The sequence below is a fragment of the Microcebus murinus genome, chromosome 21 (assembly GCF_040939455.1).
Source record: "Microcebus murinus isolate Inina chromosome 21, M.murinus_Inina_mat1.0, whole genome shotgun sequence".
Taxonomy (NCBI): Eukaryota; Metazoa; Chordata; class Mammalia; order Primates; family Cheirogaleidae; genus Microcebus; species Microcebus murinus.
This window is the reverse complement of record NC_134124.1, coordinates 3,898,724-3,926,494: the sequence shown is the minus strand read 5'-3', so window position 1 is coordinate 3,926,494 and position 27,771 is coordinate 3,898,724. Positions and strand designations below refer to the sequence as shown.

The following is a 27,771-nucleotide window of genomic DNA, read 5'->3' as shown; positions in this document are numbered from 1 at the left end:
GTGAGTTATCTCACTTGATTGTTCACAGTTACAGATTGAACTCCTTGTTCTACTCCCCTTCTCAAACTGCACTTGACTAGTCTTAAAAATAAGAAAAAAAAAACTTTCAAAGAGTAAGTGGTTTACAAATGTGGGCAAATGATCATCTGTTCTCTGTGCCTCTTAATTTCATATCCTAATAACTATAGAATAAGATAGGTATATGACATTTCTATCTACTAGCTCACTACTTCTGATAAGATAAACTAAAACAAGTATTTATTTTTACAGAGACAGGGTCTTGCTATGTTGCCTAGGCTAATAAAGTGCAGTGGCCATTCACAGGTCACAGCACAGGACTTTTCACATGCTGTTTCCAACCTGGGCTGGTTCACCCCTTCTTAGGCAACCTGGTGGTCTCCTGCTCTGAGGAGGTCACCATACTGATGCTGAACTTAATGCAGACCCCTATCAGCATAATACACTACAGCTCAGAACTCCTGGACTCAAGCAATTCTCTTGCCTCAGCTTCCTAAGTAGTTGGGACTGTAGGCTTGCACCACTAAAAAGACCATTTAAACTGTCAGTTTCATGAAACAGCATAGTCAAGTGTATCTGATAAAATATCGAAGGCTGTAGTTAATGTATACTAGTTAATTTTGGAAATCATCTGCCCACCTCACAATGATCTCAAAAGGTCACACACAATACCTAAATATCAAGGAAACTGGGCAATTCCCAAAGACAGTACTCACCACTTGTTGTTCCACATCTGAACAAACCACACTCCTGCCTCCAACCTGCACTTCAATGGGTTTGCTCAGGATTCTGCGAGCCAAAGCCTCCATAGCTCTGGGGAAAGTAGCTGAAAACATAACTGTCTGACGATCAGGACGGACATTATCCACAATGCGCATAACCTGAGAAAACAATACAAATAAATGAGTATAGTCTCCCAAACTTACATAATGTTAAAACTAAGTAGAAGAATAACTATTTTCATTACTACTTTTTTTTATTTCGCCAGATCACAGTTCAAGGAATCACTTGCCTCTGAATATCACAGTTCATTTTATCCTCTAATTTGCTACTCTCAGTCTCCTAATCTCAAGAAATGAAAATTCTACCCATGCTTAGGCAAAAAGTCTAAGAACAAACTTTTTTTTTTAAAGGAGCCATTTTTGACAAATCTGTTACTCATCTCATAATCATCAACCAATTGAGTATAACTATATCTAGGATGCAACCTATATCCACTACTATGACTGTTTTTCTTCATTTATTCAACACTTTTCTGTGAGGCATCCACTAAGTACCAGGTATTGTTCTAAGTGTTAGGAATATGCAATAAAGAGACAAAAGATGGAGGAAATGATGGGAAGATGGCAGAGTGGGAAGCACCATGAATTTGTTTTCCCTACCATGACAACTACTGTACTGGCAGAATCTGTTTGATGCAACTATTTTGGAACTCTGGAGTCTACGGAAGGCATTCAACTTCCAGGCTTCAAAGGCTTGAAAGGTAAGCTGTGGTTAATTTCTGCTAATTTCCAATTTTAACACAGTAGTGGCTGCCCACCCTGTACCTCTAGTCACAAAGCAGGCGGGTATGCAATTGTTCCTGAAGCAAACTGTACACAGTTTGCACGAGCCAAGGTGGGAAAAAAAGGACCCTGTCCTCCAAATGTGGAGACTCTGTGCTCTGATTGCTTCTTCTGATGATGAAGCTGAAGACAAAGATGCAGTGGCCATAGTTGTTACATCCACCCGCCAAAATGCTGCAAACTCCTCCCCCTCCAGGTGAAGTAACTTCTAGGGGATTTAAAGGCATAGTGTCCCTCCTCTGCCTCATTTTTCTCCTTTTCCCCTTTGAAGAGCAAAACATTAAAGAGCAGGACAATAAAAAACAATTAAATATTCAGGGAAAATTAAAACGGGACCCCCCATACTCAGGGAAAGGCAAAGGCTAAGAAAAGACTTGAGAAGACCTTAAGTTTACAGCTTAGGCTGATCCTTTGCACAAAGACAACCTACAACAATAAAAAAACAGTAATAATAACAAAAACCAGTAAACCCCAGGGAAGGGGGAAAAACTGATTTCCAAAGTTATCACATTATTAAACTAAAATGTCTAGTTTTTATTGGTCTTTTTTGAGACAGAGTCTGACTCTGTTGCCCGGGCTAGAGTGCTGTGGCATCAGCCTAGCTCATAGCAACCTCAACTCCTGGGCTCAAGCAATCCTTCTGCCTCAGCCTCCCGAGTAGCTGGGACTACAGGCATGCACCAACATGCTCAGCTAATTTTTTCTATATATTTTTAGCTGGCCGGCTAATCTCTTCCTATTTTTAGTAGAGACAGGGTCGCACTGTTGCTCAGGCTTGGTTTCAAACTTCTGACCTTGAGCGGTCCTCCTGCCTCAGCCTCCCAGAGTGCTAGGAAGGATTACAGACACGAGCCACAGTGCCCAACCCCAACGTCCAGTTTTTAACAAAAAATATAAATATAAGGCATACAAAGAAACAAAAGTCTGGCCAATTCAAAGAAAAATACTTAATCAATGGAAATTGCCCACATAGGGAACAACATCAGAAAGGGAAAAAGAAAAAAGCAACAACAAAAAACTGCCCATGAAAAAAACCTGTCCTAGCACTCTAGAAGACCCAGGAGAAGGATCACTTGAGGTCAGGAGTTCAAGACCAGCCTGAGCAAGAGCGACACCCTATCTCTACCAAAAACAGAAAAATTAGCTGGGTTCAGTGGCATGCACCTATAATCCCAGCTACTAGGGAGGCTGAGGCAGGAAGGTCACTTGAGCCCAAGAGTTTGAGGTTGCAACGAGCTATGATAACACCACTGCACACTACCTGGGGTGACAGACTGAGACTCTTTCTTTAGGGGAAAAAAAAAGGCTTGAAGAACTAAAGATGTGGGCCAGGCACGGTGGCTCACACCTGTAATCCTAGCTCTCTGGGAGGCCGACGCAGGTGGATCGTTTGAGCTCAGGAGTTCAAAAGCAGCCTGAGCAAGAGTGAGACCCTGTCTCTACTAAAAATAGAAAGAAATTAATTGGACAACTAAAAATATACATTAGCCGGGCATGGTGGCACATGCCTGTAGTCCCAGCTACTCGGGAGGCTGAGGCAGGAGGATCACTTGAGCCCAGGAGTTTGAGGTTGCTATGAGCTAGGCTGATACCACATCACTGTAGCCCAGGCAACAGAGTAAGACTCTGAATAAAAAAAAAAAAAAAAAGAAAAAGATGTGGAAAAAGTCAAGAAAACAATGTATAAGCAAAATGTAAATATCAATAAAGAGATAGCAATGTAAAAGTAAACAAAAAGAAATCCTGATGCTGAAAAGTATAATCAATGAAAAATTCACTAGAGGAAATCAAAGGTAGATTTGAGCAGGCAGAAGAATGAATCGGCAAACTTGAAAGTATACATGTGGGTGTCCCAGAAAGAGAAGACAAAGGAGTAGAAAGAATATGTGAAGAAAAGATGGCTGAAAATGTCCCAAATTTGATGAAAGACAAATATCTAAAAAACTGAATGACCTCAAAGAGGGTCTCAAAGAGAACTCAAAGAGACCTTCATAAAGGCACATTATAATCAAAATTTATAAAGTCAGAGACAAAAAATCTTGAAAGCAGCAACAAAAACGACCTGTCATATCCAAGTAATTTCAGTAAGATTATCAGCAGATTTTTACATCAGAAATTTTGAAAGCAGAAAGCAGTGGGCGGAGTTACTTAAAATGCTAAAAGAAAAAATCGTCAATCAAGAAGCCTACATCAGGCCGGGTGTGGTGGCTCATGCCTGTAATCCTAGCACTCTGGGAGGCCAAGGCGGGCAGATTGCTCAAGGTCAGGAGTTCAAAACCAGCCTGAGCAAGAGCGAGACCCCGTCTCAACTATAAATAGAAAGAAATTAATTGGCCAACTAATATATATAGAAAAAATTAGCCGGGCATGGTGGCACATGCCTGTAGTCCCAGCTACTCGGGAAGCTGAGGCAACAGGATTGCTTGAGCCCAGGAGTTTTAGGTTGCTGTGAGCTAGGCTGACGCCACGGCACTCACTCTAGCCTGGGCAACAAAGCGAGACTCTGTCTCACACACACACAAAGAAGCCTACATCAGGCAAAATCCTTTCAAAAGTAAGAAATTAAGACATTACCAGAGAAACAAAAATGAGGGAGTTTATTACCACTAGATCTGCCCAAATACTCAAAGGAACCCTGTTGGGCAAAATGAAAAATCACTAGACATTAAGTAACTCACAGCCATATAAAGAACTAAAGATCTCAAAAAGGGTAAATACATGGGCAATTATAGAAGATAGTACTTTTTTTTTTTTTCTTTTTTTTGAGACAGAGTATCACTTTGTTGCCCAGGCTAGAGTGAGTGCCGTGGCATCAGCCTAGCTCACAGCAACCTCAAACTCCTGGGCTCAAGCAATTCTCCTGCCTCAGCCTCCCGAGTAGCTGGGACTACAGGCATGTGCCACCATGCCTGGCTAATTTTTTCTATATATATTAGTTGGCCAATTAATTTCTTTCTATTTATAGTAGAGACGAGGTCTTGCTCTTGCTCAGGTGGTTTCGAACTCCTGACCTCGAGCAATCCGCCCGCCTCGGCTTCCTAGAGTGCTAGGATTACAGGCGTGAGACACCGCGCCTGGCCAAGATAGCACTATTTTAACAGTGGTTTATAACTCTACGTTCTCTACATGACTTAAGAAACTTTATTACTCTACTTTTGTTTTCCACGTGATTTAAGAAACTTATTATTCTAAAGGCTAGTAATTTCAACTTATCTCCCCTAAATCCAGTAAAATAAATTTTAAAAAGCTAGCATTATTGTAACTTTGGTTTGTACATCCACATTTTGTTTTCTATATAATTTAAGAGACTAATGTATTTAAAAGGACTATTAATTTATGTTTTGGGGCACACAATGTATAAAGATGTAATTTAGGAACATCACCAACTAAAACACGTAGGGATAGAACTGTGAAAGAACAGTTTTGGTATGTTATGGATGTTATGCTGGTGTAAATTCAAATTAGACTGTTAGAACTTTAGGATGTTAAATGCAATCCCTGTGGTAAACACAAAGAAAATAGCTATAAAATATACACAAAAGGAAATAAGAAAGGAATTTAACCATTTAACTATCAAAAATCAACTAAACACAAAAGAAGACAGTAATACAGGAAATTGGAAACAAAAAGCTATAAGGCATACAGATAACAAATAGCAAAATAACTAAAGTCCCTCCTTATCACTAATTACTTTAAATGTAAATGGATTAAATTCTTCAATCAAAAGACACAGAATGAATAAAACACTCCAGCTATATGTTGTTTACAAGAAACTCACTTTAGATCCAAAGACACAAACAGATTAAAAGTGAAATGATGGGGAAAAAAATATTCCATGCAAATATCAATAGTAACCAAAGAGAATGGGGGGTGGGGACTATATTATTAGTACCAGACAAAATAGACTTTAAATTTAAAAAAGGTTACCAGAGACAAAGAAGAACATAATATATTAATTAAAGGTTCAATATAGTAAGATAAAACAATTACAAACATTTATGTACCACAAATTAAATCTCAGATTTTTAAAGATATTATGGGACAAAGCAAAAGCAGAGCTAGAAGAGAAATGTATAGCTATAAACACATTAAAAAGCAAGAAAGATCTCAAATCAGCAACCTAACTTTACAACTTAAGGAACTAGAAAAAGAACAAACTAAACTCAAAGCTAGCAAAAGGAAGTAAATAATAAAGATGAGACTTTAAGGAAAACAGAGAGTAGAAAACCATAGAGAAAAATCAATGACACCAAAAGATCAACAAAGCTGACTAGCTTTAGCTAGTTGGATTGATAAAAAGGGAAGAAGAGTCAAACAGATATAAAAGTGGGGACATTAGTACCAATTCTACAGAAATAAAAAGGATTACAAGAGAGTACCATAAATAACTGTATGCCAACAAATTGGATAACCTGGACAAAATGGACAAATTCCTACAAACACAAAACCTACCAAGACTAAATCGCCAAGAAACAGAAAATATGAATAGACCTATAACTAGGAAGGAAACTGAGTATCAAAAATCTTCTATCACAGAAAAGCCCTGGACCTGATAGCTTGACTGATGACTTCTATCAAACCTTTAAAGAACTAATAACAATCATTCTCAAACTATTCAAAAAAAAACTGAAGAGAACACTTCCTAAATCAGTCTATGAGGCCAGCATTACCTTGATACCAAAGCCAGACAAGGACGTTACAAGAAAAGAACTATAAAACAATATCCCTGATGAAAACTGATGCCAAAATCCTCAACAAAATATTATCAAACTGAATTCAGCAGTACATTAAAAACATTGTACAAGGCTGGGCACGGTGGCTCACGCCTGTAATCCTAGGTCCTTGGGAGGCCAAGGGGTGCGGACTGTTCAAGGTTAGGAGTTCAAAACCAGCCTGAGCCAGAGCGAGACCCCATCTCTACTATACATAGAAAGAAATTAATTGGCCAACTAATATATATAGAAAAAATTAGTCGGGCATGGTGGTGCATGCCTGTAGTCCGGCTGAGGCAGTAGGATTGCTTGAGCCCACGAGTTTGAGGTTGCTGTGAGCTAGGCTGACGCCACGGCACTCACTCTAGCCTAGGCAACAAAGCAAGACTGTCTCAAAAAAAAAAAGAAAAGGATTGTACAGACAGTCCCAACTCCCGACTTTATGATGCTGTGAAAGCCATATGCCTTTAGTAGAAACCATACTTCAGGTACTCATACAATCATTGTTTTGCACTTTCAGTATAGTATTCAATAAATTATTTAAGTATTCAACTCTTTATTTTAAAATAGGTTTTTTGTTAGATGATTTTGCCCAACTGTAGGCTAATGTAAGTGTTCTGAACACAATGAAGGTAGACTAAGCTAAGCTATGATGTTTAGTAGGTTAGGTGTATTAAGCGTATTTTCAACTCACGATGGGTTTATCAGGATGTAGTCCCATCGTAAGTGAAGGAGCATCTGTACACCATGACCAACTGGTATTTATTCCTGGAATGCAAGAATGTTTCATATAAGAAAACAAATCAAAAAAAAAAAAAAAAAGGAAAACTGATCAACGTAATATACTACATTAACAGAATGGAGGGTAAAAAAACCACATGATCATTTCAGTTGATGCAGTAAAACGTCTGATAAAATTCAACAAACTCTCATGGTAAAAACACTCAACAAACATGGGATAGAAAGAACATACCTTAACATAATAAAAACCACATATGAAAAACTCACAGTAATACTTATGGTTAAAAACTAAAAGCTTTTCCTCTAAGATCAAGCACAAGGCATGGAAGATCACTTGCAGCACTTCCACGTAACATGGAACTGAAGTTCTAGCCAGAGCAATGAGGCAAGAAAAAGAAATAGAAGGCATCCAAATTGGAAAGAAAGAAGTATAACTATCTCTGATGACAGATGATGACCTTAAATGTAGAAAACTCTAAAGATTCCACCAACAAATTATTATAATTAATAAATGAGGCCGGGCGCTGTGGCTCACGCCTGTAATCCTAGCTCTTGGGAGGCCGAGGCGGGCGGATTGCTCAAGGTCAGGAGTTCAAAACCAGCCTGAGCAAGAGCGAGACCCCGTCTCTACTATAAATAGAAAGAAATTAATTGGCCAACTGATATATATATAAAAAAAAAAAATTAGCCGGGCATGGTGGCGCATGCCTGTAGTCCCAGCTACCCGGGAGGCTGAGGCAGAAGGATCACTCGAGCCCAGGAGTTTGAGGTTGCTGTGAGCTAGGCTGACGCCACGGCACTCACTCTAGCCTGGGCAACAAAGCGAGACTCTGTCTCAAAAAAAAAAAAAAAAAAAAAAAAAAAATGAATCAGCTACTTCAGCCAAGCAGCAGGATACAAAATCAACACACATCAGTTACATTTCTAGACACCAAAAATGATCAGTCTGGAAAAGAAATTATGAAAACAATTCCATTTACAATAGCATCAAAAAAGAATAAAATACTGAGAAAATAACTCAAGGAAGTAAAAGACCTATACAAGAAAAACTAGAAAACACTACTGAAAGATAGTAAAGAAGGAATAAATAAAACACATCCCATGTTCATGGAGTGGAAGACTTCATATTAAGATGTCCACACTACCAAAAGCAATGTGCAAATTCAATGTAATCCTTACCAAAATCCCAATGATGATTTTTGCAAAAATATAAAAATTCATCTTAACATTCATATGGAATCTAAGGGACCCTGAGAATAGCGAAAACAATCATAAAATAAGCTGGAGGACTCATACTTTCTGATATTTAAAACTTACTACAAATCGAAAGTAATCAAAATAGTGTGGTTCTGGCATAAAGACAGATATAGAGACTAATAAAATAGAGAGTCTAAAATTAACACTTGCATATATGGTTAAACGATGTTTAAGTAGAGTTCCAAAACCATTCAATGGGGAAAGGATGGCCTTTTCAAATAATGATGCTGGGAAACATGGATATCCACATGTAAGAGAATGAGACTGAAGCTTTACCTAACATCACATACCAAAATTAATTCACAATGAATCAAAGACTTAAATGTAAAACCTAAAACCATACAACTCTTAGAAGAAAACATAAAGCAAAAGATTCGTAACAGGCCAGGCGAAGTAGCTCACAGCTGTAATGCTAGCACTCTGGGAGGCTGAGGCGGGCGGATTGCTTGAGGTTGGGAGTTCGAAACCAGCCTGAGCGAGACCCCGTCTCTACTAAAAATAGAAAGAAATTAATTGACCAACTAAAAGTATATATAAAAAAAATTAGCTGGGCATGGTGGTGCATGCCTGTAGTCCCAGCTAGTCGGGAGGCTGAGACAGGAGGATCACTTGAGCCCAGGAGATTGAGGTTGCTGTGAGCCAGGCTGACGCCACGGCACTCACTCTAGCCTGGGCAACAAAAGTGAGACTCTGTCTCAAAAAAAAAAAAAAAAAAAAAAGTCAGGAACTGGGGCTTTTCCTTGTGAGGAAATTAAGTTGATTTATTCAATCAATGTAAGACTGGTTGGGTGTTCTTGTTGAGTCTGTTTAACCTAAAGTTTTCAAATGTACTGGCATAAATAAACAAAAAAGTAAAATGGGGAAAACATATTATGGATGGAGACAAATTTTCAAAAAAGTACCATCAATATCCACAGAGAAATGTGAGAAATTACTATATCTATGAAACAAGAGAAAGCTATTTAAAAGAACTATTCACACTCTGGGAGGCCGAGGCAGGGGGATCGCTCAAGGTAAGAAGTTCCAAACCAGTCTGAGCAAGAAAGAGACCCTGTCTCTACTAAAAAACAGAAAGAAATTAATTGGCCAACTAAAAACATATAGAAAAAATTAGCTGGGCATGGTGGTGCATGCCTGTAGTCCCAGCTACTCGGGAGGCTGAGGCAGAAGGACTGCTTGAGCCCAGGAGATTGAGGTTGCTGTGAGCTAGGCTACCACTACAGCACTCTAGCCTGGGCAACAGAGTGAGACTCTGTCTCAAAAAAAAAGGGACTATTCAGAGAACAGAAAAAACTTTCTTAAATTAAAGCTATGAAAGCATACTTCTGTGTAAAGCATGTGAGGGAAAAAAATATAATAAAAGCAGAATTTAAACATTTGATGGAAGAGTTGAAAGCTTAGAGTTTAGGAATCTCATAGTAGGACAAAATGACAGAGATGGAAAGTATAATACTTAAAAAAAAATTAAAGGATGAGTCTAAGAGGTCCAATATCCAAATTATCAAAGTTCCAGAAAACAGAGAAAAGGAAATTATCAAAGAAATTCAAGAAAATTTCTCAGAACTGAATGATATGAAATAACCCTCAAGTAGTCAGGATAATTGAAGAAAACAAATCTACACCACAGAACATCAATGAAATTTGAGAATATTAGGGATAAAGGAAAGATCCTAAAAGTTTCAAGACAAAAAATAAAAAGTATATATGAAAGATTAATAATCAGAATTAACAGATTTCTCAAGAAAAACAATGAACCCAAAAGAAAGCATGAAGGAAAATTATTCTCACCCCACAATTCTGTATCTAACTAAACATCAAATAAATGTGAAGGTAGAATAAAGATTTTTCAGTCATGCAAAGACTCACAAAACATACTTCCAATCTCTGCTTGTTTTCCCCAAGCTCTTTCTATGGAAACGGTAGCCTTCAAACCAAAGGAATATACCAAGAAAAAGGCATGTGATCAAATTCCTAGTAAAGACAGCTGACTAAACACATACATCTGTTTTTATACCTTTCAAAAATGACAGATTACAGACAGATTTTTTAAAAATTCACAATGATGTCATTCAGACCAAGAGCAATTAATCAGTACAAGGTTTTCTTGGGATGATAAAAATGTTCTAATACCAGATAGTAGTGATGGTGATAAAATTTTGTGAATATAATAAAATGTTAGAAGGTGTCCAAAGATTTAGCAAGTTCAAGAAACCAGAAACCTATGCTAGCAGTGGGGAAAAGCCCCAACCTGTTTGTTCTCTTTAAGTGGAAATGAGGGTGAGGTGCTAGAATAAGGAGAACTGATACAATGTCTGTTTAAGAAGCAATCACATCAGCAGACCTCCACCCAACTCTACTCGCCATGCAATGGTCCCTCCCACTCCAGTAAACCACCTAAAGATTTAGTGTCTCTGGAGAGAGTGAAACATAGCATGTCTAGACGAGGGAATTTCACACACTGCTAAAGGCATTCTGCGAATGAGGGCATTACACTAGGCGCTGAGACTCCTAATTCTCCCCAAACCCTCTTTCCCAATCCCAGAATTAGCAGACAGGCCTTCATAGTACAGGCAGGAAACTAGCCAAGACTTGCTTAGGGGAATCTATCCAGCTCAAGGACAAAGCAGAAAATACAAATCTTGGAGAATCTCTAGCAAAAAGACCCAGCAAGATCATTCCAGTGAAGCTCATAGTCAGTAAGTTCCAGTCCAGGACACAGAGCTTTGAACTCACTTTTTAGGTCACATCTTTCCCACCCCTCAAACATAAGCTAACTACAGATTACCAGATATCCACATAAAGTCTCTAATCTGAAAACAGAGACCAAAACAAACAGAAAATCAATTTGAAGAACATAAACCCCACTCAAGCAGAAGGAAACCTTTTAACATGAGTTAATTAAGAAAAGATCTACTCTAAGAAGGCAGAGCTTTGGGGATCCCAATACAGAAGAGAAACAAAAGAGATCTTAAGAATGACGGAGATCCCAAGATGATATCTGTATGCCAGATGGAAAATAATTCCTGACCGGAACAGGTCAGGAGGCTCAGAAGAAACCCTTTAAGAGAAACAGAACTGATAACTGTGAGAAGAGACGTAGATAACTAGTAGAGTTTGGTACTGAATTAGTTTTAAGTATATGTAGACCTAAGAAACCAGGCAAACAAACAAAAGGAGAGTTAAGAACTCCAGGGGGAAAAAAAGAGGTATAGGAAAGTTAAAAGAACCATAGTTCACTACACTGCCCAGCTATGAATAACATTTAGATTGCCATAGCATTGTACAATGATGCAATTAAAACAGCAACACAACTCTACTGGGAAGACCAGGAATAGCCCAGGTGTACAAGACCTCTTTCATTATACCACCAGCATCACATATCCATACACACCTCTCTCTGCCCTCATTTCCCACCCTCTCTAACTGCATTCCCCCCTTCACTCTGCCCAGGGACACTGACCAAGCAAGCTCCCACATGACTTAGGGCTTCTGTATTAATACTTGCTCTTTGCCTATTATGCCCTTCTCCCAAACATCCCCTTGGCTCAGTACTTCACTTTATTCAGACCACCTTATCAGCAAGGCCTCTTTTGACTACCCTATATAAGTAGCATCCCTTTATCCCCTTTTCCTTCCATCATTTTCTATTACCTTACATTATTTTTCTCCACAGCATATTATAATCTGATGTGTACTATTTATCTGTTTCTCCTCATTAAAAAGTAAATTTCAAGAAAACAGAGTTTACCGATGTCTCCCCAGCAGCTGTGATACGTACCACATTATATTCATTCAATTAACAACTGAATAACTGAAATACATTAATAAGAAAATTAGAAATCATTAACCACATTAGGTTTGAGAACTTGAGTTTGGTAGCAGTATCACTGCAAGTTGATGTAAGGGTATTTAAAGTATCAATCTTTTAAGACACTACATAAAAAGCATGATGACTTTCGGGTACTTGATCACCTGAACAAGTCTAATGATTTGGTCATTTATTCTCAACTTCTCATTTTACAGATGTGAAAACAAGGATAAGGCAGACAATTCCATTAAAGCCCATATCGCAGCCTTGAAATTCTCTTCAAAGAATAACACAGTCTTCCTCCCTAGAATGTTCACAAATGATCTTTGTTTTCAGTATAGACAGAAAGACAATAAAAAAGGATTTTCAGAAAAACCAAAGCTAACTCTATCACTCGTCACAATATGAACAGCAATCTTCCTGAAATAAATTATAAGTCCTCTACTTCATGTAACAGTCTAATGAACACCAGAGCTTAGACTCACAATATGAACACCTATGACTGCTTAGAGTTGTGAAGACGCCCCCTAAAAATGACCCTAGAGTCATGAAACCCTTTCTCAGTTACATCGGGTCAGGGTTTTGATTGTTCTCTCCCCTACACTTGGCTATCAGGGCTGCTGAATAAAAAGCATTTCTGAGCTGGGCACAGTGGCACACACCTTTATTCAGCAACTAGGGAGGCTGAGGCAGGAGGATTGCTTGAGCCCAAGAATTCAAATCCAGCCTGGGCAACATAGCAAAACCCTGTCTCTAAAAAAAAAAAAAGTTCCAGAAACTTTTCAGTATGCTCCTTCTTTAACAGGACACAGATATGGCAAGTCAGTGATGGAATGCCAAGTTAGTCCATGAACTTATTGGAATCTGTCTTGGGTCTTAAGATTTAGGAAGATTTAATTCTCGAGTCAAACACATAAGGGTTAATTCCTGCATTTGAGCTGCCAAAAAGTCTTACTGCTTCCTTCTGGGTCATTGGCTAGGTAGTTAATGAAGCCAGGAGACTTGCCAAAAACAAACAAAGCATTTACAGAATATCTTTTTGTAAGACCTGTACAGTGCATAGGACAGTAAAGAAAATCCTTCTATACTTCAGAAAAATAATTGCTGGCTTCCAAGAAAACATTTTTTTTTACATTTGTGTTTGATTTAGAGTTCCCTCTTGTCATGCACTAAAATCAAAGCTGGTGCTACTGAATGCAAATGTGCACAGTGACTTCAATCTAGAAAAAAAGTTAGCAGGTAGTAGTATGCCTCCAGGCATGGTTCTATATTTAAGAAAACAGTGAAAATTGGGAATTAAATCACATCATGGCCACTACAGTAGTAGGTCCTGTACCCACTGCCCATGCCATTGTACAATTTAGCATACTCTGAAAGATCTGCACTCAGTGGCCATGATGCATTTTGTATTTAGTAGCACAACACTGATTTACATAGCAGTGTCTTTGCTTGCTATACATCAAAATAGTGCTCCATGGCACTGAATCCCAAATCAGTGTTTTTCATCTATAAAACTCACAAAATAATCATTAGCTAAATCTAAATTCTCCTCTGTTTGAACAGGATTTTAGGAATCAACAAAATAAACAACTATTCAGCATTTCTCTCTTCTGTACTTATGTATACAAATATGTACCTAAGTACATGCAGGAGAATGTTGAATAACTTTACTTTGTTGAAACCTGTTTACATGTATTTATGTACATGGATGTACTTATGGCAAGGGATGATTCACATTTTGCATTATCAATGGAAAATGTTGTGTTGAACTCATTATGGAAAAACATAATTGATTTATCAGAAAGGCCGTATCACTGCATCTACCTAAAGAATTGTCATGAAATCTGGCCGGGGGTGGTGGCTCACGCCTGTAATCCTAGCTCTCTGGGAGGCCGAGGCGGGCAGATTGCTCAAGGTCAGGAGTTTGAAACCAGCCTGAGCAAGAACCCGTCCCTACTAAAAATAGAAAGAAAGACATTGACCGACTAAAAATATATACAGAAAAAATCAGCTGGGCATGGTGGCACAGCATATAGTCCCAGCTACTCGAGAGGCTGAGGCAGTAGGATTGCTTAAGCCCAGGAGTTTGTTTGAGGTTGCTGTAAGCTTGGCTGATGTCACAGTACTCACTCTAGCCTGGGCAACAAAGTGAGACTCTGTCTCGAAAAAAAGGAATTGTCATGAAATCTAAGATTTTACATGAGTAGAAAAGATGTTAAAGGGCACACAGTTACATCTTCTGATACTTCAATTCTCTCTACTGTCTTTCCACAAATGGATCCCTTGCCTCTGCTTGAACACCTGGCTGAAAAAGATATTCAATACCTGTCCCCCTCTCACAAAACAACCTGTTTCACCTACAAATAATGTTTAATCAGTCCTTCCTCAAACTAAGCTCAGATCAAGCTCTGTATGACTTCCTCACCTGGTCCCAGTTTTACACTTTGAAACTAGAAGAATAAATTCAATGCTTCTTTCATATGACAGACCCTCAAAGAGTAAAAGAATGCAATCCAGTCCTGTACTCCAAGCTAAATATTTCTCATTACTGTAGCTGTTTCTCACATGGTACAAGCATTACCATAATCCTGTTTACTCTTTTGTATGCTTTATAGCACATTTAGAATGCAGTCTCTAAATCTAAATACAATGCATGTACTATCACATGACAGGCAATACATTTTTGGAGAATACATGAATAAACTAAAAAGGCTAAACACAATATTTACCTTATCCCTTTCCCATGCCCATTTCTATTATTGCAGTCTATGATCATATTTTTTTGCCATCCATAGCATACTGACAATTCACATTGCTCTTCTTGTTAAGAAAAATTTCAACAGCCTTTTGACATGTGTTTCCATAAATATGTATCACTAAAATTTTGTAATTCAGCAAACAGCATGTATAAAAAAATATAAAACCTAAGCTAGATAAATGCTTTGGGCCTTAGTTTTTACATTTGGTAAATGTAAATAACATGTACTATCTAGATCATGAGGTACTTAAAAGTATAAATTAAAACAATTTATTAAAAAGGACAATAAGGGAGAGCTCTCATTCTATTTTGTAGAATAGAGGCTACCTCAATTATAAAATTTTAAAATACCATAAAAGAACAATGAAAACTAGAAAATATGAAAGTTTAAGCTTCTATTATTAATACTCTAATTCTAGTTTTAAAAGTGATGGTTTTAGATGGCTAAGAAAAGCCTGTATAAATGCCTCCTGAACAAATTTTACAAGGACTCTTGAAACATAAATATCTATTTATCTACTTCAATTCAACATGTCCCCAATCTTCTGTATTTATCATGCAACAGAAGTGTGTGTGTATATGTGTGTGTGTGTGTGAATTCAGAACCACACAAACATTTCATTCTCATGGCAGTTACAAGGTTATAGTTATATTCCAAAACGCTTAAGAAATGTAATGATTACCTGTGGTTCAAAACCCATGTCAAACATTCTGTCTGCTTCATCTAAAACAACATACGTTACTCTTCGAAGATTCGTGACCCGGCCTAAGATGAGAAGAAAAAATAAAGACAAAAAGAAAACTAAAAATCACTTACAATTCATTTTATGGCTACCAAGAACTTTAAAAAACTGTAAGGGAACTAAAATGCCTGACTTAACCAGAGGGGTAGGTTAGGTATCTTTAAACAGTGAAAGAAATTTTGATCTACAATGTCTTACTCTAGTGGCAAATACTTTCTGACAATGGGTATATGAGGCCCTTTATTTTGTCAAACTCATCTCTTGCATACCATCATAGGGCCTGAAGAACCTGTAAAATTCAGAAAACAGCCCTCTCCAAAACACATCATAAAACTAAGACTGAGATGAAGCATCGAGCCACATCAGCCATTACTGACAGCATCACCTAGAAAAAAACATATTAGAGATTACAGCGTATGTGTGGAAAGCAAGTTCCAGTGCTAACTACTTCAGACGCAGAAAACTTCTCTTTACGCTACTTTATAACTTACTTCCATATATTTAGCAGCTTCTTAAATGGTCATATCAAACCATTAACAAGAAGCTATTTGACATAAGAAATTAACATTTTATAAAAAAACTTTAAATACGAAATGTATTACATAAATACATTTTTCTAAGCAAAGATACACATCCAATTTTATTAAGTGCTCCCACTGGTTTAAATAAATGCAACTGGCTTCTTAATCAGTGAAAACTAAATACACACACAGGAAACCCTTTCTAAAGGAGTAAAACAAGCATTGCTACCAACTGTTGAATCAATCACCTGGCAAAAACATATATAAAATAGTTATTAAAGATAGATCAAAAGGACAGATAAGGGAAAAAGGTAAAATTAATCAAGATGAATTTCAGGAGGAAACTTATTCAATGCAGCATTGAGAAAAAACAAGGGATTATTTAATGAGCATTCAACCCAAAACTTTTTGTATGCTGTACAAGCACAATGACTTATCAAACAATTTCAATGTCACTTTGCCAACTTTATGTATAATTAGAATTAAGTTTATACAGAAATTCAAGCAGAATGCTATTAGAAACATGCATTACTCACAGTTTTTAATACTCTATTATATATATATACTGAATACTGCAATGGAAACATTTGCAAGTGTTTTCTTCAAAAACTAGAAATGAGCCAAAATAAGTAATGTCTAATATTTAAGTATTCCACACTAACATTTGCAGTCTGAATTAGTTTTGCAAGGTTGGGAACAGCATTAAATTACCTACCTTTGATGGTTTAAGTCTCGGAAGCCCAGTTCTATAAATCTTGAAGGGCCTTTCTCCACAGAAGTTAAATAATGTCAACAGTTTAGTAACAGTTTTGATAGGGAATAATTTAACAAAGCATAACATTTGAGCTAAAAAACATGCAATATTTACAAAAGATAAAATTTCTTGAAGCTGCAATATCTTAATTTATCCTGTATTGTAAAAAAGATACTAGCTAAGGGGGAGAAAAAGTCTAAATTTTATAATAAACAAAAGGATAGTACCCCTCCCTACTCTTTTAAAAGCACAGCTAGGCCAAAAATGGATTAAGAATCCAAGGTAAGATCAAATGGAGTTCATTCAGAAAAGAAATTTTAAATTAAATTGCAAAGTTATTATTAATGTTTATAACAATAAATTTGTTACAATACAAATTTTAACATATTACAGCTTTAAGAAAAAAATGCAGAAACACTTTGGTTTCTAATATATGCTTTAACAAAAATGTACAGAATTAAAAAATAAGAAAAAGAGAACAAAAAAATACCCCTGACTTACCACTGTTAGCTGCTAACATATCAATCATTCGACCAGGTGTGCAAACAATAATTTCAGCACCTCTTTTCAGCTCAGCAATCTAATAAAAAACATAAAATTGTATAGTCTATCACTAATGCTCACTTAAACATTTAAAAATATAGCACCTGAAGGCTGGATGTGGTGGCTCACTACTAGCACTTTGGGAGGCCAAGGCAGGAGCAATCCCTTGAGACCAGGAGTTAGAGACTGCAGCGTACTATGAACATACCACTGCACTCCAAATTGGGTGAAAGAGTGAGACTCCATATTAGGGAGAAAAAAAAACATATATATGTGTTTGTGTGTATGTATATATGGCATTTGGTCCTTGTATAGCTCTATAAGGCAAATCAGTGAGGTTTGACAGGAAAACTAAAAGCTTCCTGCTTAATTCTATGGAATGCTAAGTTACTACTAAACAAGTAGATAGACCAACATGACAATATGGTACTCTAAATTTAAACCCAAGTTAAAATAGAGAATTTTACTAATTTTAATTTACCACTATCCCTCAAAATCAAAAAGGGGACATAACAGACTAGTAAAAAATAGTGATCCTACATAGATCAATGTTTTTCTTTTTCTTTTTTTAGACAAAGTCTCACTTTGTTGCCTGGCCTAGAGTGCCATGGCATCAGCCTAGCTCAAAACAACCTCAGACTCCTGGGCTCAAGCGACCCTCCTGCCTTTAGCCTCCCAAGTAGCTGAGACTGCAGGCACGCACCACCGCGCCTGGCTAATTTTTTCTGTTTTTAGTTCTTTGGCTAATCTCTTTCTATTTATAGTAGAGATGGGGTCTTCCTCTTGCTCAGGCTGGTCTCGAATTCCTAAGCTGATACAATCCTCCTGCCTCGGCCTCCCAAAGTGCAGGAATTATAGGCGTGAGCCACCGCACCCGGCCTCCTTTTCTTTTCTCTTTTTTTTTTTTTTTGAGACAGTCTCACTCTTTTGCCCCAGCTACAGTGCCATGGCATCAACCTAGCTCACAGCAACCTCAAACTCCTAGGCTCAAGCGATCCTTCTGCCTCAGTCTTCCGAATAGCTGGGATTACAGGTGTGCACCACCATGCCCAGCTAATTTTTTCTATATATTTTAGTTGTCCAACTAATTTTTTCTATTTTTGGTAGAGACGAGGTCATACTCTTGCCCAGGCTGGTTTCGAACTCCTGACCTCGATCCATCTGCCCGCCTCGGCCTCCCAGAGTGCTAGGATTACAGGCATGAGCCATCACACCCAGCCTCATATCACCACCTTTTAAAGATGGCATTATGCATTAAGAGAATAAATGTTTAGGAATCAGAAGATTTACACTGTAGGGCAAACTCCAGAATTTTTAACCTAATTGGCCAACTTTTTAAATCTTTCTAAATAATTTCTCATCTGTAAAATGAAAAATATGCCAGGTACAGTGGGCTATACCTTTAGTCCCACCTACTGGGGAGGCTAAGGTGGCAGAGTGAGACCTCATCTCTTAAAAAAAAAAACAAAAAACTTTTTAAATAAAATGAAATACGTATCTGTCTTTCTCAGGCAGGGTAAGAGGAAAGAGGGACAAGCTAATGTAAATGTGACTCAAAAATTCTAAAATATCACTTTAACATAATCTGTTCTTTTTTAACTCAGCTTTACTGAGGTATAATTGACAAAAAAATTATATATATTTAAGGTATACAAAATGTTTTGATACACATATAAATTATGAAATGATTACCACAATCAAGCTAATTAACATTATCACCTCACATAGTTACCAATTTTTTCCTCTGTGGTAAGAATATTTAACATCTACTCGCTCAACAAATTTTAAGCATATAATATTAACTATAATCACAATATCTCCAGAATGTATTCATCATGCATAATACAACTCATTGTTACTATTATTTTCACACATCATATTTTTTAAGATTTTAAAAGCAATTACCATTCAAAACACTAAAATCAATAATCACTTTACTTTCCTGAATCATTCAATTTGAGAAAAGAATGAAAAAAGTGAACATTTCTTTTGTAACTACCTGCTCACTGATTCCTGTTCCTCCATAAACACAGACCACTCTAAGTCCCAAGGTCTTTGAAAACTTCTTACATTCTTTAGTAATCTGTAAAGCCAGTTCTCGTGTTGGAGTCATGATGACAGCTGAAAAGACAAACATGTCAATAGCCTAACCACCAAAACTCTTAACAGGGTATGCTTTAAAGTGTTAAATTTAACCTCTGCAATAAAGTTCAGAACTCTTCATCTAATTTTTGTTTTAATTTGTTTTATGCACCTCTGAAAACTATTTCAAAAGCTTTACAACAGCAGAGATTGTGGTGAAGGATAAGCATAAGTAGATTTTAAGAACATGCTATAAGAAGATAAATGAGAGTTAAATGCCTCACTCAACCTTCAGGAAAATACTTCGTTGAACAGAATGCAAACAGTTCTCAACTGCAAATCACAGAACAAAGAAAATCAAGTAACTCACTGTGCCGAAGAAGCCATACCGCTGTTTCCAGAAACAACCTGTTCTGAGGGGCACAGACAGACAACAAATATACTGTGCCCTGTGTTTCCAAGAGAGGACCTGAACAACTTTCCAAAACCCTACTCAAATCTGCAGAAGACATCTCTGCCAAACTGAACCAAGAAATCTGAATCTGAAGACCTAATCCTGAATGAAATGCTGGCACTATAGCCTTTTAAGGCCCCCAAAACCAGGAAAATATATTTCCCTACTATTTTCTATGTTGAGTTTAGATATCCATCGATATTGGGCTAAGAACAAACCTCAACATAAATAAACAGATAGATGCACAAGGAGTCTACCTGCCGAGTCAGAGTTTAAAAACTGAGCTGTGCCAGGAGAGGCTGTTTTTGTACTTCTGAGATGTCACTCCAGAGCTCTGAAGATTCTCACTCCACCTGCTGGTAAGGGGAAATCAGCCCCAAAGTGCCAAATTGATAAAGGAAATGTATATAAAGACATCTTTATTGACATCATTAAGAACATCATAAAGTATCAGGTCTTTCCGATTAACTGAACACAAAGCTGTTATCTGAAAAAAATAGTTTAACGAAAAGAATTATACCTATTGGCCCCTCTCCTTCTTCTAATGACCTCTGATCCATGATATGTCTAAACATGGGCAAAAGAAATGCAATGGTCTTTCCACTTCCAGTCTTAGCAATGCCAATCAAATCTCGTCCAGACATTATAGCAGGAATCGCTTGGGTTTGGATTGGTGTGGGCTTTTCATACCCATGCCTTAAAAAGAAAACCACAGGAAGATAAGCTAAGAATTAAGATCTCTGGGCCCCTCTGGGTCCCACAAAAATGAGCTCTTCCAAAATATGGTATATGCATACAATGCAATTATTTGGTAATAAAAAATAATGAAGTACTAAGACATTCCACAATGTAGATGAATCTTAAAAACATGCTCAGTGAAATAAGCCAATCACAAAAGACTATATATGACCCTGTTTTTATGAAATGTTCAGAACAGCCAATCTATACAGATAGAAAGCAGATTAATGATTATTCAGAATAAAGTAGAGGAGAGATGACTGCTATGGGACACAGGTTTCTTTTCAGGATAATGAAAATTCTAAAATTAGATTATGTTATGGGTGCACAACTATATAGATACACTGAAAAACCATTAAATTGTATACTTTAATGGACAAACTTTATGATATGTAAATTATATCTCAATAAAGCCATTTAAGAAAAAAAAAGAATAAATTTTCCTATTAGACTAAAAATGTAACCCTGAGAAATATTTGTGTGAAAGGGCTATCTTGAGCAGCAAGACATGAAAAATGTGGATGACCACCAACCACTTACTTTTTTAGGGAATTTAAGATCTTCATGGAAATTCCACACTGGACCCAAGATTTAATTGGTTTGGGACAACCTTTTCCTTTGACTGTAATACCCTCCATTTCCAATCGAAATACATTCACCTCTACAAAACAAAATCCAAATTAAGAACTCTTAAATACTGTTCTATTGGTGCCTTCTACTTTTCTTTTTTTCTTTTTTGAGACAGAGTCTTGTTTTGTTGCCCAAGCTAGAGTGAGTGCGGTGGCGTCAGCCTAGCTCATAGCAACCTCAAACTCCTGGGCTCAAACAATCCTACTGCCTCAGCCTCCTGAGAGGCTGGGACTACAGGCATGCGTCACCATGCCCAACTAATTTTTTTCTATATATATTAGTTGGCCAATTAATTCCTTTCTATTTATAGTAGAGATGGGGTCTTGCTCAGGCTGGTTTTGAACTCCTGACCTTGAGCAATCCACCCGCCTCGGCCTCCCAGAGTGCTAGGATTACAGGCATAAGCAACCATGCCCGGCCTGCCTTCTACTTTTCAATTTGGCATGGTAGATAAAGAATCTTCAGGTTGGGCACGGTGGCTCACACCTGTAATCCTAGCCCTTTGGGAAACCAAGGCAGGAGGATGACTTGAGGTCAGGAGTTCAAGGCCAGCCTGAGCAAAAGCGAGACCCCGTCTCCACAAAAAAAGAAAAATCAGCCATGCATGGTGGTGTGTCCCTGTAATCCCAGCTACTTAGGAGACTGAAGCAAGAGGATCACTGGAACCCAGGATTTTGAGGTTACAGTGAGCTATGATGATGTCACTGCTCTTTAAGCCTGGACAACAGGGCAAGACCCTGTCTCAGAAACAAAACAAAATAAATGAAATAAAGATATTTTTTAAAAAAATAACTGCTTTCATTTTATCATTAAATTACGTAAAAAAAAAAAAAGACTGACCACAAGTAACATAACCACTTGTTTTCCTAACAAGAATTGCCTAGAGTACCTTTATTAAACCAGTAATACACAGATTCACAGTGGTTCCTAACTCTCAAATCCCAGAAAGAAAAGACTAATAGAAATATTTTATTTGTACCTTCACATGAAGCTTTGCAACCCTAAAAATCTAAACCACATAAGGTGAATTAATTTTTGATCATATCTTAATACTGCCAAAAACAACCTCCTTCCACTCAAAGGTACTAATAACCTTCATTCCTCATGGGCAAAGTGAGGGTATCTTCCTCTGTTTCCACTATAAACAATGTATGAATAAAAGAGAATTTTACCTTCTTGAGACATTTTTGCTAGTTCTGGGACTTCAACATAAAAGTTTTTTCTGAATGGTTCATATTCTATTTTTCCATGATCAACTGGTTCTAGAAGTTTTCTCTGTTTTGTCTGATAACCTGTAAGGGCCGTCTGAAGATCAACTTCTTCCTCCTCTGAAGAATACTATAGTTTAAAAAAACAAAAAAACAACAAAAAAGAGTTGATTCCATTACTACTTTCCCCTTATGGGAAGCAATCCTCCTAGCTTTAAAAATCCTCCTCTCCTAGAAACTACTCCTTAGCTTTTACATTTTACTTTCTAAAGCAGACTACGTGACGCACAAGATTTTTGTGCTGCTCCAGCAAGCTTAAATCTTATAATTTCAAAATCACCTTAAATGATGTCTGTTCTTTTCAACAGAAACATGTCAATCAGCTCCTAAAGAATTTTTCAACTTAGTTTCCTTCTTCTTTGCCCTTATAGAAAATTATAATGCCAGTAACAAGCTAAAATAATAATTCTCAGAGAGGACTTAAATGAAATTTTGCTACTGTTCTCACTATATAATCTTTACAGCATATGTTAATCGGAAGAAATTTAATTCATTCACTTCATTTCTTCTCACCGTGTTATATGCTAAGGTGAGCTGAGGAGGAGCAATGGAATAAAAAAACAGACATACAGCAAGGGGTGAAAGATGTCAGAATGCTCTACCAACTGCATAAATACAGCTACAATACTATTATACTATAATACAAAGAATAGCAAGAATTCTTCCTAATAGTAACAGTTCATGTAAATGAAAAGTACATCTCCATAAATGCTTTCTGATAAGTATTTCTAGGGTAGTATCACAAACTCAAAATTAATGAAAAATCACCTCCATGGCATCCTGATCGTTCTCCATCAGCTCACCTTTCTTCTTATCAGCATCTACAATTGCTTTTTTTGTGGTCACAACAGTGACAACTTTTGTAACTGTTGGCCCAGACTTCTAAAATAAAAAACATGAAATATTTTGCAATAGTGAAACACCAATTATATGCCAACTGATACACAATGATAAATGTCACAATTTACAATTCAAATTAACTTAATGACAATCAAAAGAAAAAAGTAATCTGCTTTTCTCCTTATTAATCTGTATAAACTTTAAAATGCAATATAATTACATATTTTATAATACATTCATATATAGCTTATTGTATAATAAATAATCTTACATGATTACATAGTTTTTAAATACATAGCTTTTAAATACTATTCACTTATTACACAAGCCAAACACTGTACAGGGAGCTTGGATGAATCAATGAACAAAACAAATAAAGGTTCAAAACTAGCCTGAACAAGAGCAAGACCCCGTCTCTACTATAAAATAGAAAGAAATTAATTGGCCAACTAATATATATAGAAAAAATTGGCCGGGCATGGTGGCACATGCCTGTAGTCCCAGCTACGTGGGAGGCTGAGGCAGGAGGATTGCTTGAGCCCAGTAGTTTGAGGTTGCTGTGAGCTAGGCTGACGCCATGGCACTCACTCTAGCCTAGGCAACAAAGCGAGACTGTCTCAAAAAAAAAAAAAAAAACAAATAAATGTCACTGCCCCTGCAGAGCTTACATTTTAGAAGGGGGAAGGGACAAACGGTAAAGACAATAAAAAATTAATTATATAATTTGTCAAAAGGTAGTAAATGTAAACTAAAAAAAAAAGGTAATACATGGCATGAAAAAAAGGAAAAATAGAATAAGACAAGGGTGGTCAAGAGTATGAAAGATGAAGCCAGGTATGGCACCTCTCGCATATGATCCCAGCACTTTATGAGGCTGAAGTAGGAGGATTGCTTGAGGCTAGGAGTTCGTGACCAGCTGTTGCAAGACCCCTCTATCTCTACAAAATATAAGAAAAATTAGCCAGGTACAGTGGCACGCACCTATAATTCCAGCTACTCAGGAGGCTGAAGCAGGCAGATCACTTCAGCCTAGGACTTTAAGACTACAGTGAATATGATTTTGCCACTGCACTCCAGCCTGGGCAAAAGAGCAAGACCTGTCTCTCAAAAAAATAAAATAAAAACGAGAGAGTACAAAAGACAAGAGTGCTGGAGAAGTCTCAAGAAGACTTAGTGAAAAGGTAACATCTAAGCACAGATACTGTGCAAAGATGATGGTGGTGAGAAAGTAACTGTTTAAAGAACATTTACAGCTAAAATTGACCAGTATTTATGGTACTTAGGAAAATTATTGCCATCTCTGAGATGATGAGAAAGAAAAACATTAACTTTACAAAGTCATGCTGACCAGTAGGACAATGCAATAAGGAATTCAAGTTATCCCAGTAGAAATACACATCTTTAGAAACAAAATTCCAAACCTTTTCATTTCCGCCTTTTACACTTCTCATGTTAAACTTTTTTACTTCCTCCTTTACTTCTTCCATATAAGCATCTAATGGATCTAACTCCTCATCCTCCATTTCATTTCCTTCCTTCTCAGCTTCTGCAGGATCATCTTCATCATCTAAAAATACCAGAATATACTTTCTCTGTACATGTGTTTCAAGAGGCAATACCACACAATCAGTCTATACCCCATCTTTCTAATCTTTTCCCCCACTGTCCAAACACCTGCCTTTCCAATTATTCCAGCCATGGTACAGTTCAAATGCTCACACTTGGACATTTTCACATTTTTACATCAAGCATGTATTAATTTTGAATATTAACAATACTAATAAAATGCCAATAAAATATATTTAATTAGGCCGGGCGCGGTGGCTCACGCCTGTAATCCTAGCTCTCTGGGAGGCCGAGGCGGGCGGATTGCTCAAGGTCAGGAGTTCAAAACCAGCCTGAGCAAGAGCGAGACCCCGTCTCTACCATAAATAGAAAGAAATTAATTGGCCAACTAATATATATACAAAAAATTAGCCGGGCATGGTGGCGCATGCCTGTAGTCCCAGCTACTCGGGAGGCTGAGGCAGAAGGATCGCTCGAGCCCAGGAGTTTGAGGTTGCTGTGAGCTAGGCTGACGCCACGGCACTCACTCTAGCCTGGACAACAAAGCGAGACTCTGTCTCAAAAAAAAAAATATATATATATATATATTTAATTGGAAAGAGTCATAAAGAAAGACTATGTCTAAAAGATGGATCTCCAATATAAGATTTTTACAGCTATGCTGCTAGACACCAAACTAAAAACTTTCTCTGCTAAATGACACTTTTAATGACAGGTGACCCTTGAACATAGGTTTCAAATGCATGGGTCGTCTTACATGTGGATTTTCCTCCACTTGTCCCACCCCTGAGACACCAAGACAAACTGCTCCTTTTCCTTCCTCAATGTAATTAACATGAAGACAATGAGGATAAAGATCTCCACATAATGAATAGTAAATATATTTTTTCTTTCTTATGAGTCCCATAACATTTTTTCTCTAATTGTAAGAAGACAGTATATAAGACACACAGCATACAAAATATGTCTTAATCAACTGTATGTTATTAATAAAGCTTTTGATCAACAGTAGGCTATTTGTTGTTAGGTTTTTGGGGAGTCAAAATTTATACGTGGGTTTTCAACTGTGTGGGAATTGGTACCATTTGGAGTTGTTTTCTGTCAAGAAATACAGAAAAAACCTGTATTTCTTTTCTTTCAATTACGTTTCTTTCAAACACAAAAAATAGCGCATCACTCTTAATTCAAGATAATCTAAAAATACGAAAAATCAGCCCAGTATTGTGGTGCATGCCTATAGTTCCAGCTAGCCCAGGCAACACAGCAAGATTCTGTCTCAAAAAAAAAACAAAACCCAAAAGCACATACATACATGGAATCTTATTCAGTCATATAAAGGAAGGAAAATTCTCACACATGCTACATCAGTGAGACTTGAAGATATCATACTAAGTAAAATAAGCCAGACACAAAAGGACAAATATTGTATGATTTCACTTATATGAGGTACCTAAAATAGGTAAATTGAGAGACAGAAAGTAGAGGTTACAAGAGGCACGATGAGCGAGTGGTGGAGGCAGGATGGGGCGCTATTTAATGGGTACAGTTTCTGTTTGGGATGATGAAAAAATTCTAGAAACAGACAGTGGTAATGGCTGTACAACACTAAATGTACATATTACCACTGAGTTGTATAGCAAAAATTGTTAAAATGACAAATATTATATATTCTATGGACAATTAAAAAGCTAAAAAAAATCTCAACATGAAATATTACTCATAATCTATAATATATAATATTCTACATGAGCTGTTATATAGGTTATTAGGCTACAAATATACCATCATCATCCTCTAAACTCCATTTTTTCCCTTGTTTGGTCTCTTCAATTTCCTTTTTAAGTTCCCCTATGTTTTCCATGGCCTTTTTACGTTGCTCTTCACGCCATTTCTCTACTCGTTCTTTTCGCTTTCTCATTTCTTCTTCCAGTTTATTCTGGTCAAAGTTCTTGGGGAAGAAAAAGAGAGACAAAGGGAAAATAAAAAGCAAAACCAGCATTAACAAGTGACATTCCAAATCATGTTTCCTAAAATATAAAGGAAAAAACACATATACATACAAATTCCTTAATGTAAACCAAATTTAGATCACACATCTATGTAAATATATCCATGATAAAAACAAAATCACAGGCTGGGTGTATTGGCTCACACCTGTAATCTTTAACACTCTGGGAGGCTGAGGCGGGAGGATTGCTCAAGGTCAGGAGTTGGAAACCACCCTGAGGAAGAGTGAGACACTGTCTCTACTAAAAATAGAAAGAAATTAATTGGCCAACTAAAAATATATATAGAAAAAATTAGCCAGGCATGGTGGTGCATGCCTGTAGTCCCAGCTACTCATGGGGCTGAGGCACGAGGATTGCTTGAGCCCAGGAGTTTGAGGTTGCTGTGAGCTAGGCTGACACCATGGCACTCTAGCCAGGGTGACACAGTGAGACTGTGTCTGGAAAAAAAAAGAAAAAAAAATCACAATAAAAAGCATCTTTAAATAAGAAAACAGAGATTTCAAATACCAAAAATTAGTCTCATTTTAGTTATAAACAATATATACATACTAATTCAATTTCTTCCTAAGAATAGATACTGAGTCAATTAGTATGTAAAATACTCCATTATTCTCTTTTTTGTTATTTTTTTTCACACTTACGACCGACTCAATCCATTTATTCTCAATTTTAAATCCTCCAAACTCCACCAAAATTGTCTCCATAAAAAGCAATTTTCTATTACAAATTAGTGAATAAATGAAAGCTATGGCTGGGCATAATGG

At 37.1% G+C, this 27,771-nt stretch overlaps 1 protein-coding gene across 2 annotated transcripts in view; it reads right to left on the bottom strand.

The window, feature by feature from the left end:
• The window catches only part of DDX46 (DEAD-box helicase 46), a 58,162-nt gene that overhangs the window by 20,970 nt on the left and 9,421 nt on the right, over positions 1-27,771 (bottom strand). For both annotated transcript variants that reach the window (XM_075996059.1, XM_075996060.1), the window contains exons 5-14: positions 26,781-26,946; positions 24,854-24,999; positions 23,361-23,474; positions 22,497-22,662; positions 21,235-21,355; positions 20,477-20,652; positions 19,420-19,541; positions 17,379-17,457; positions 15,543-15,625; positions 735-899 (exon numbers count right to left, since the gene is read on the bottom strand). In XM_075996059.1, the coding sequence (XP_075852174.1) occupies positions 735-899; positions 15,543-15,625; positions 17,379-17,457; positions 19,420-19,541; positions 20,477-20,652; positions 21,235-21,355; positions 22,497-22,662; positions 23,361-23,474; positions 24,854-24,999; positions 26,781-26,946 (1,338 nt within the window). The remainder of the gene's footprint in view (positions 1-734; positions 900-15,542; positions 15,626-17,378; positions 17,458-19,419; positions 19,542-20,476; positions 20,653-21,234; positions 21,356-22,496; positions 22,663-23,360; positions 23,475-24,853; positions 25,000-26,780; positions 26,947-27,771) is intronic.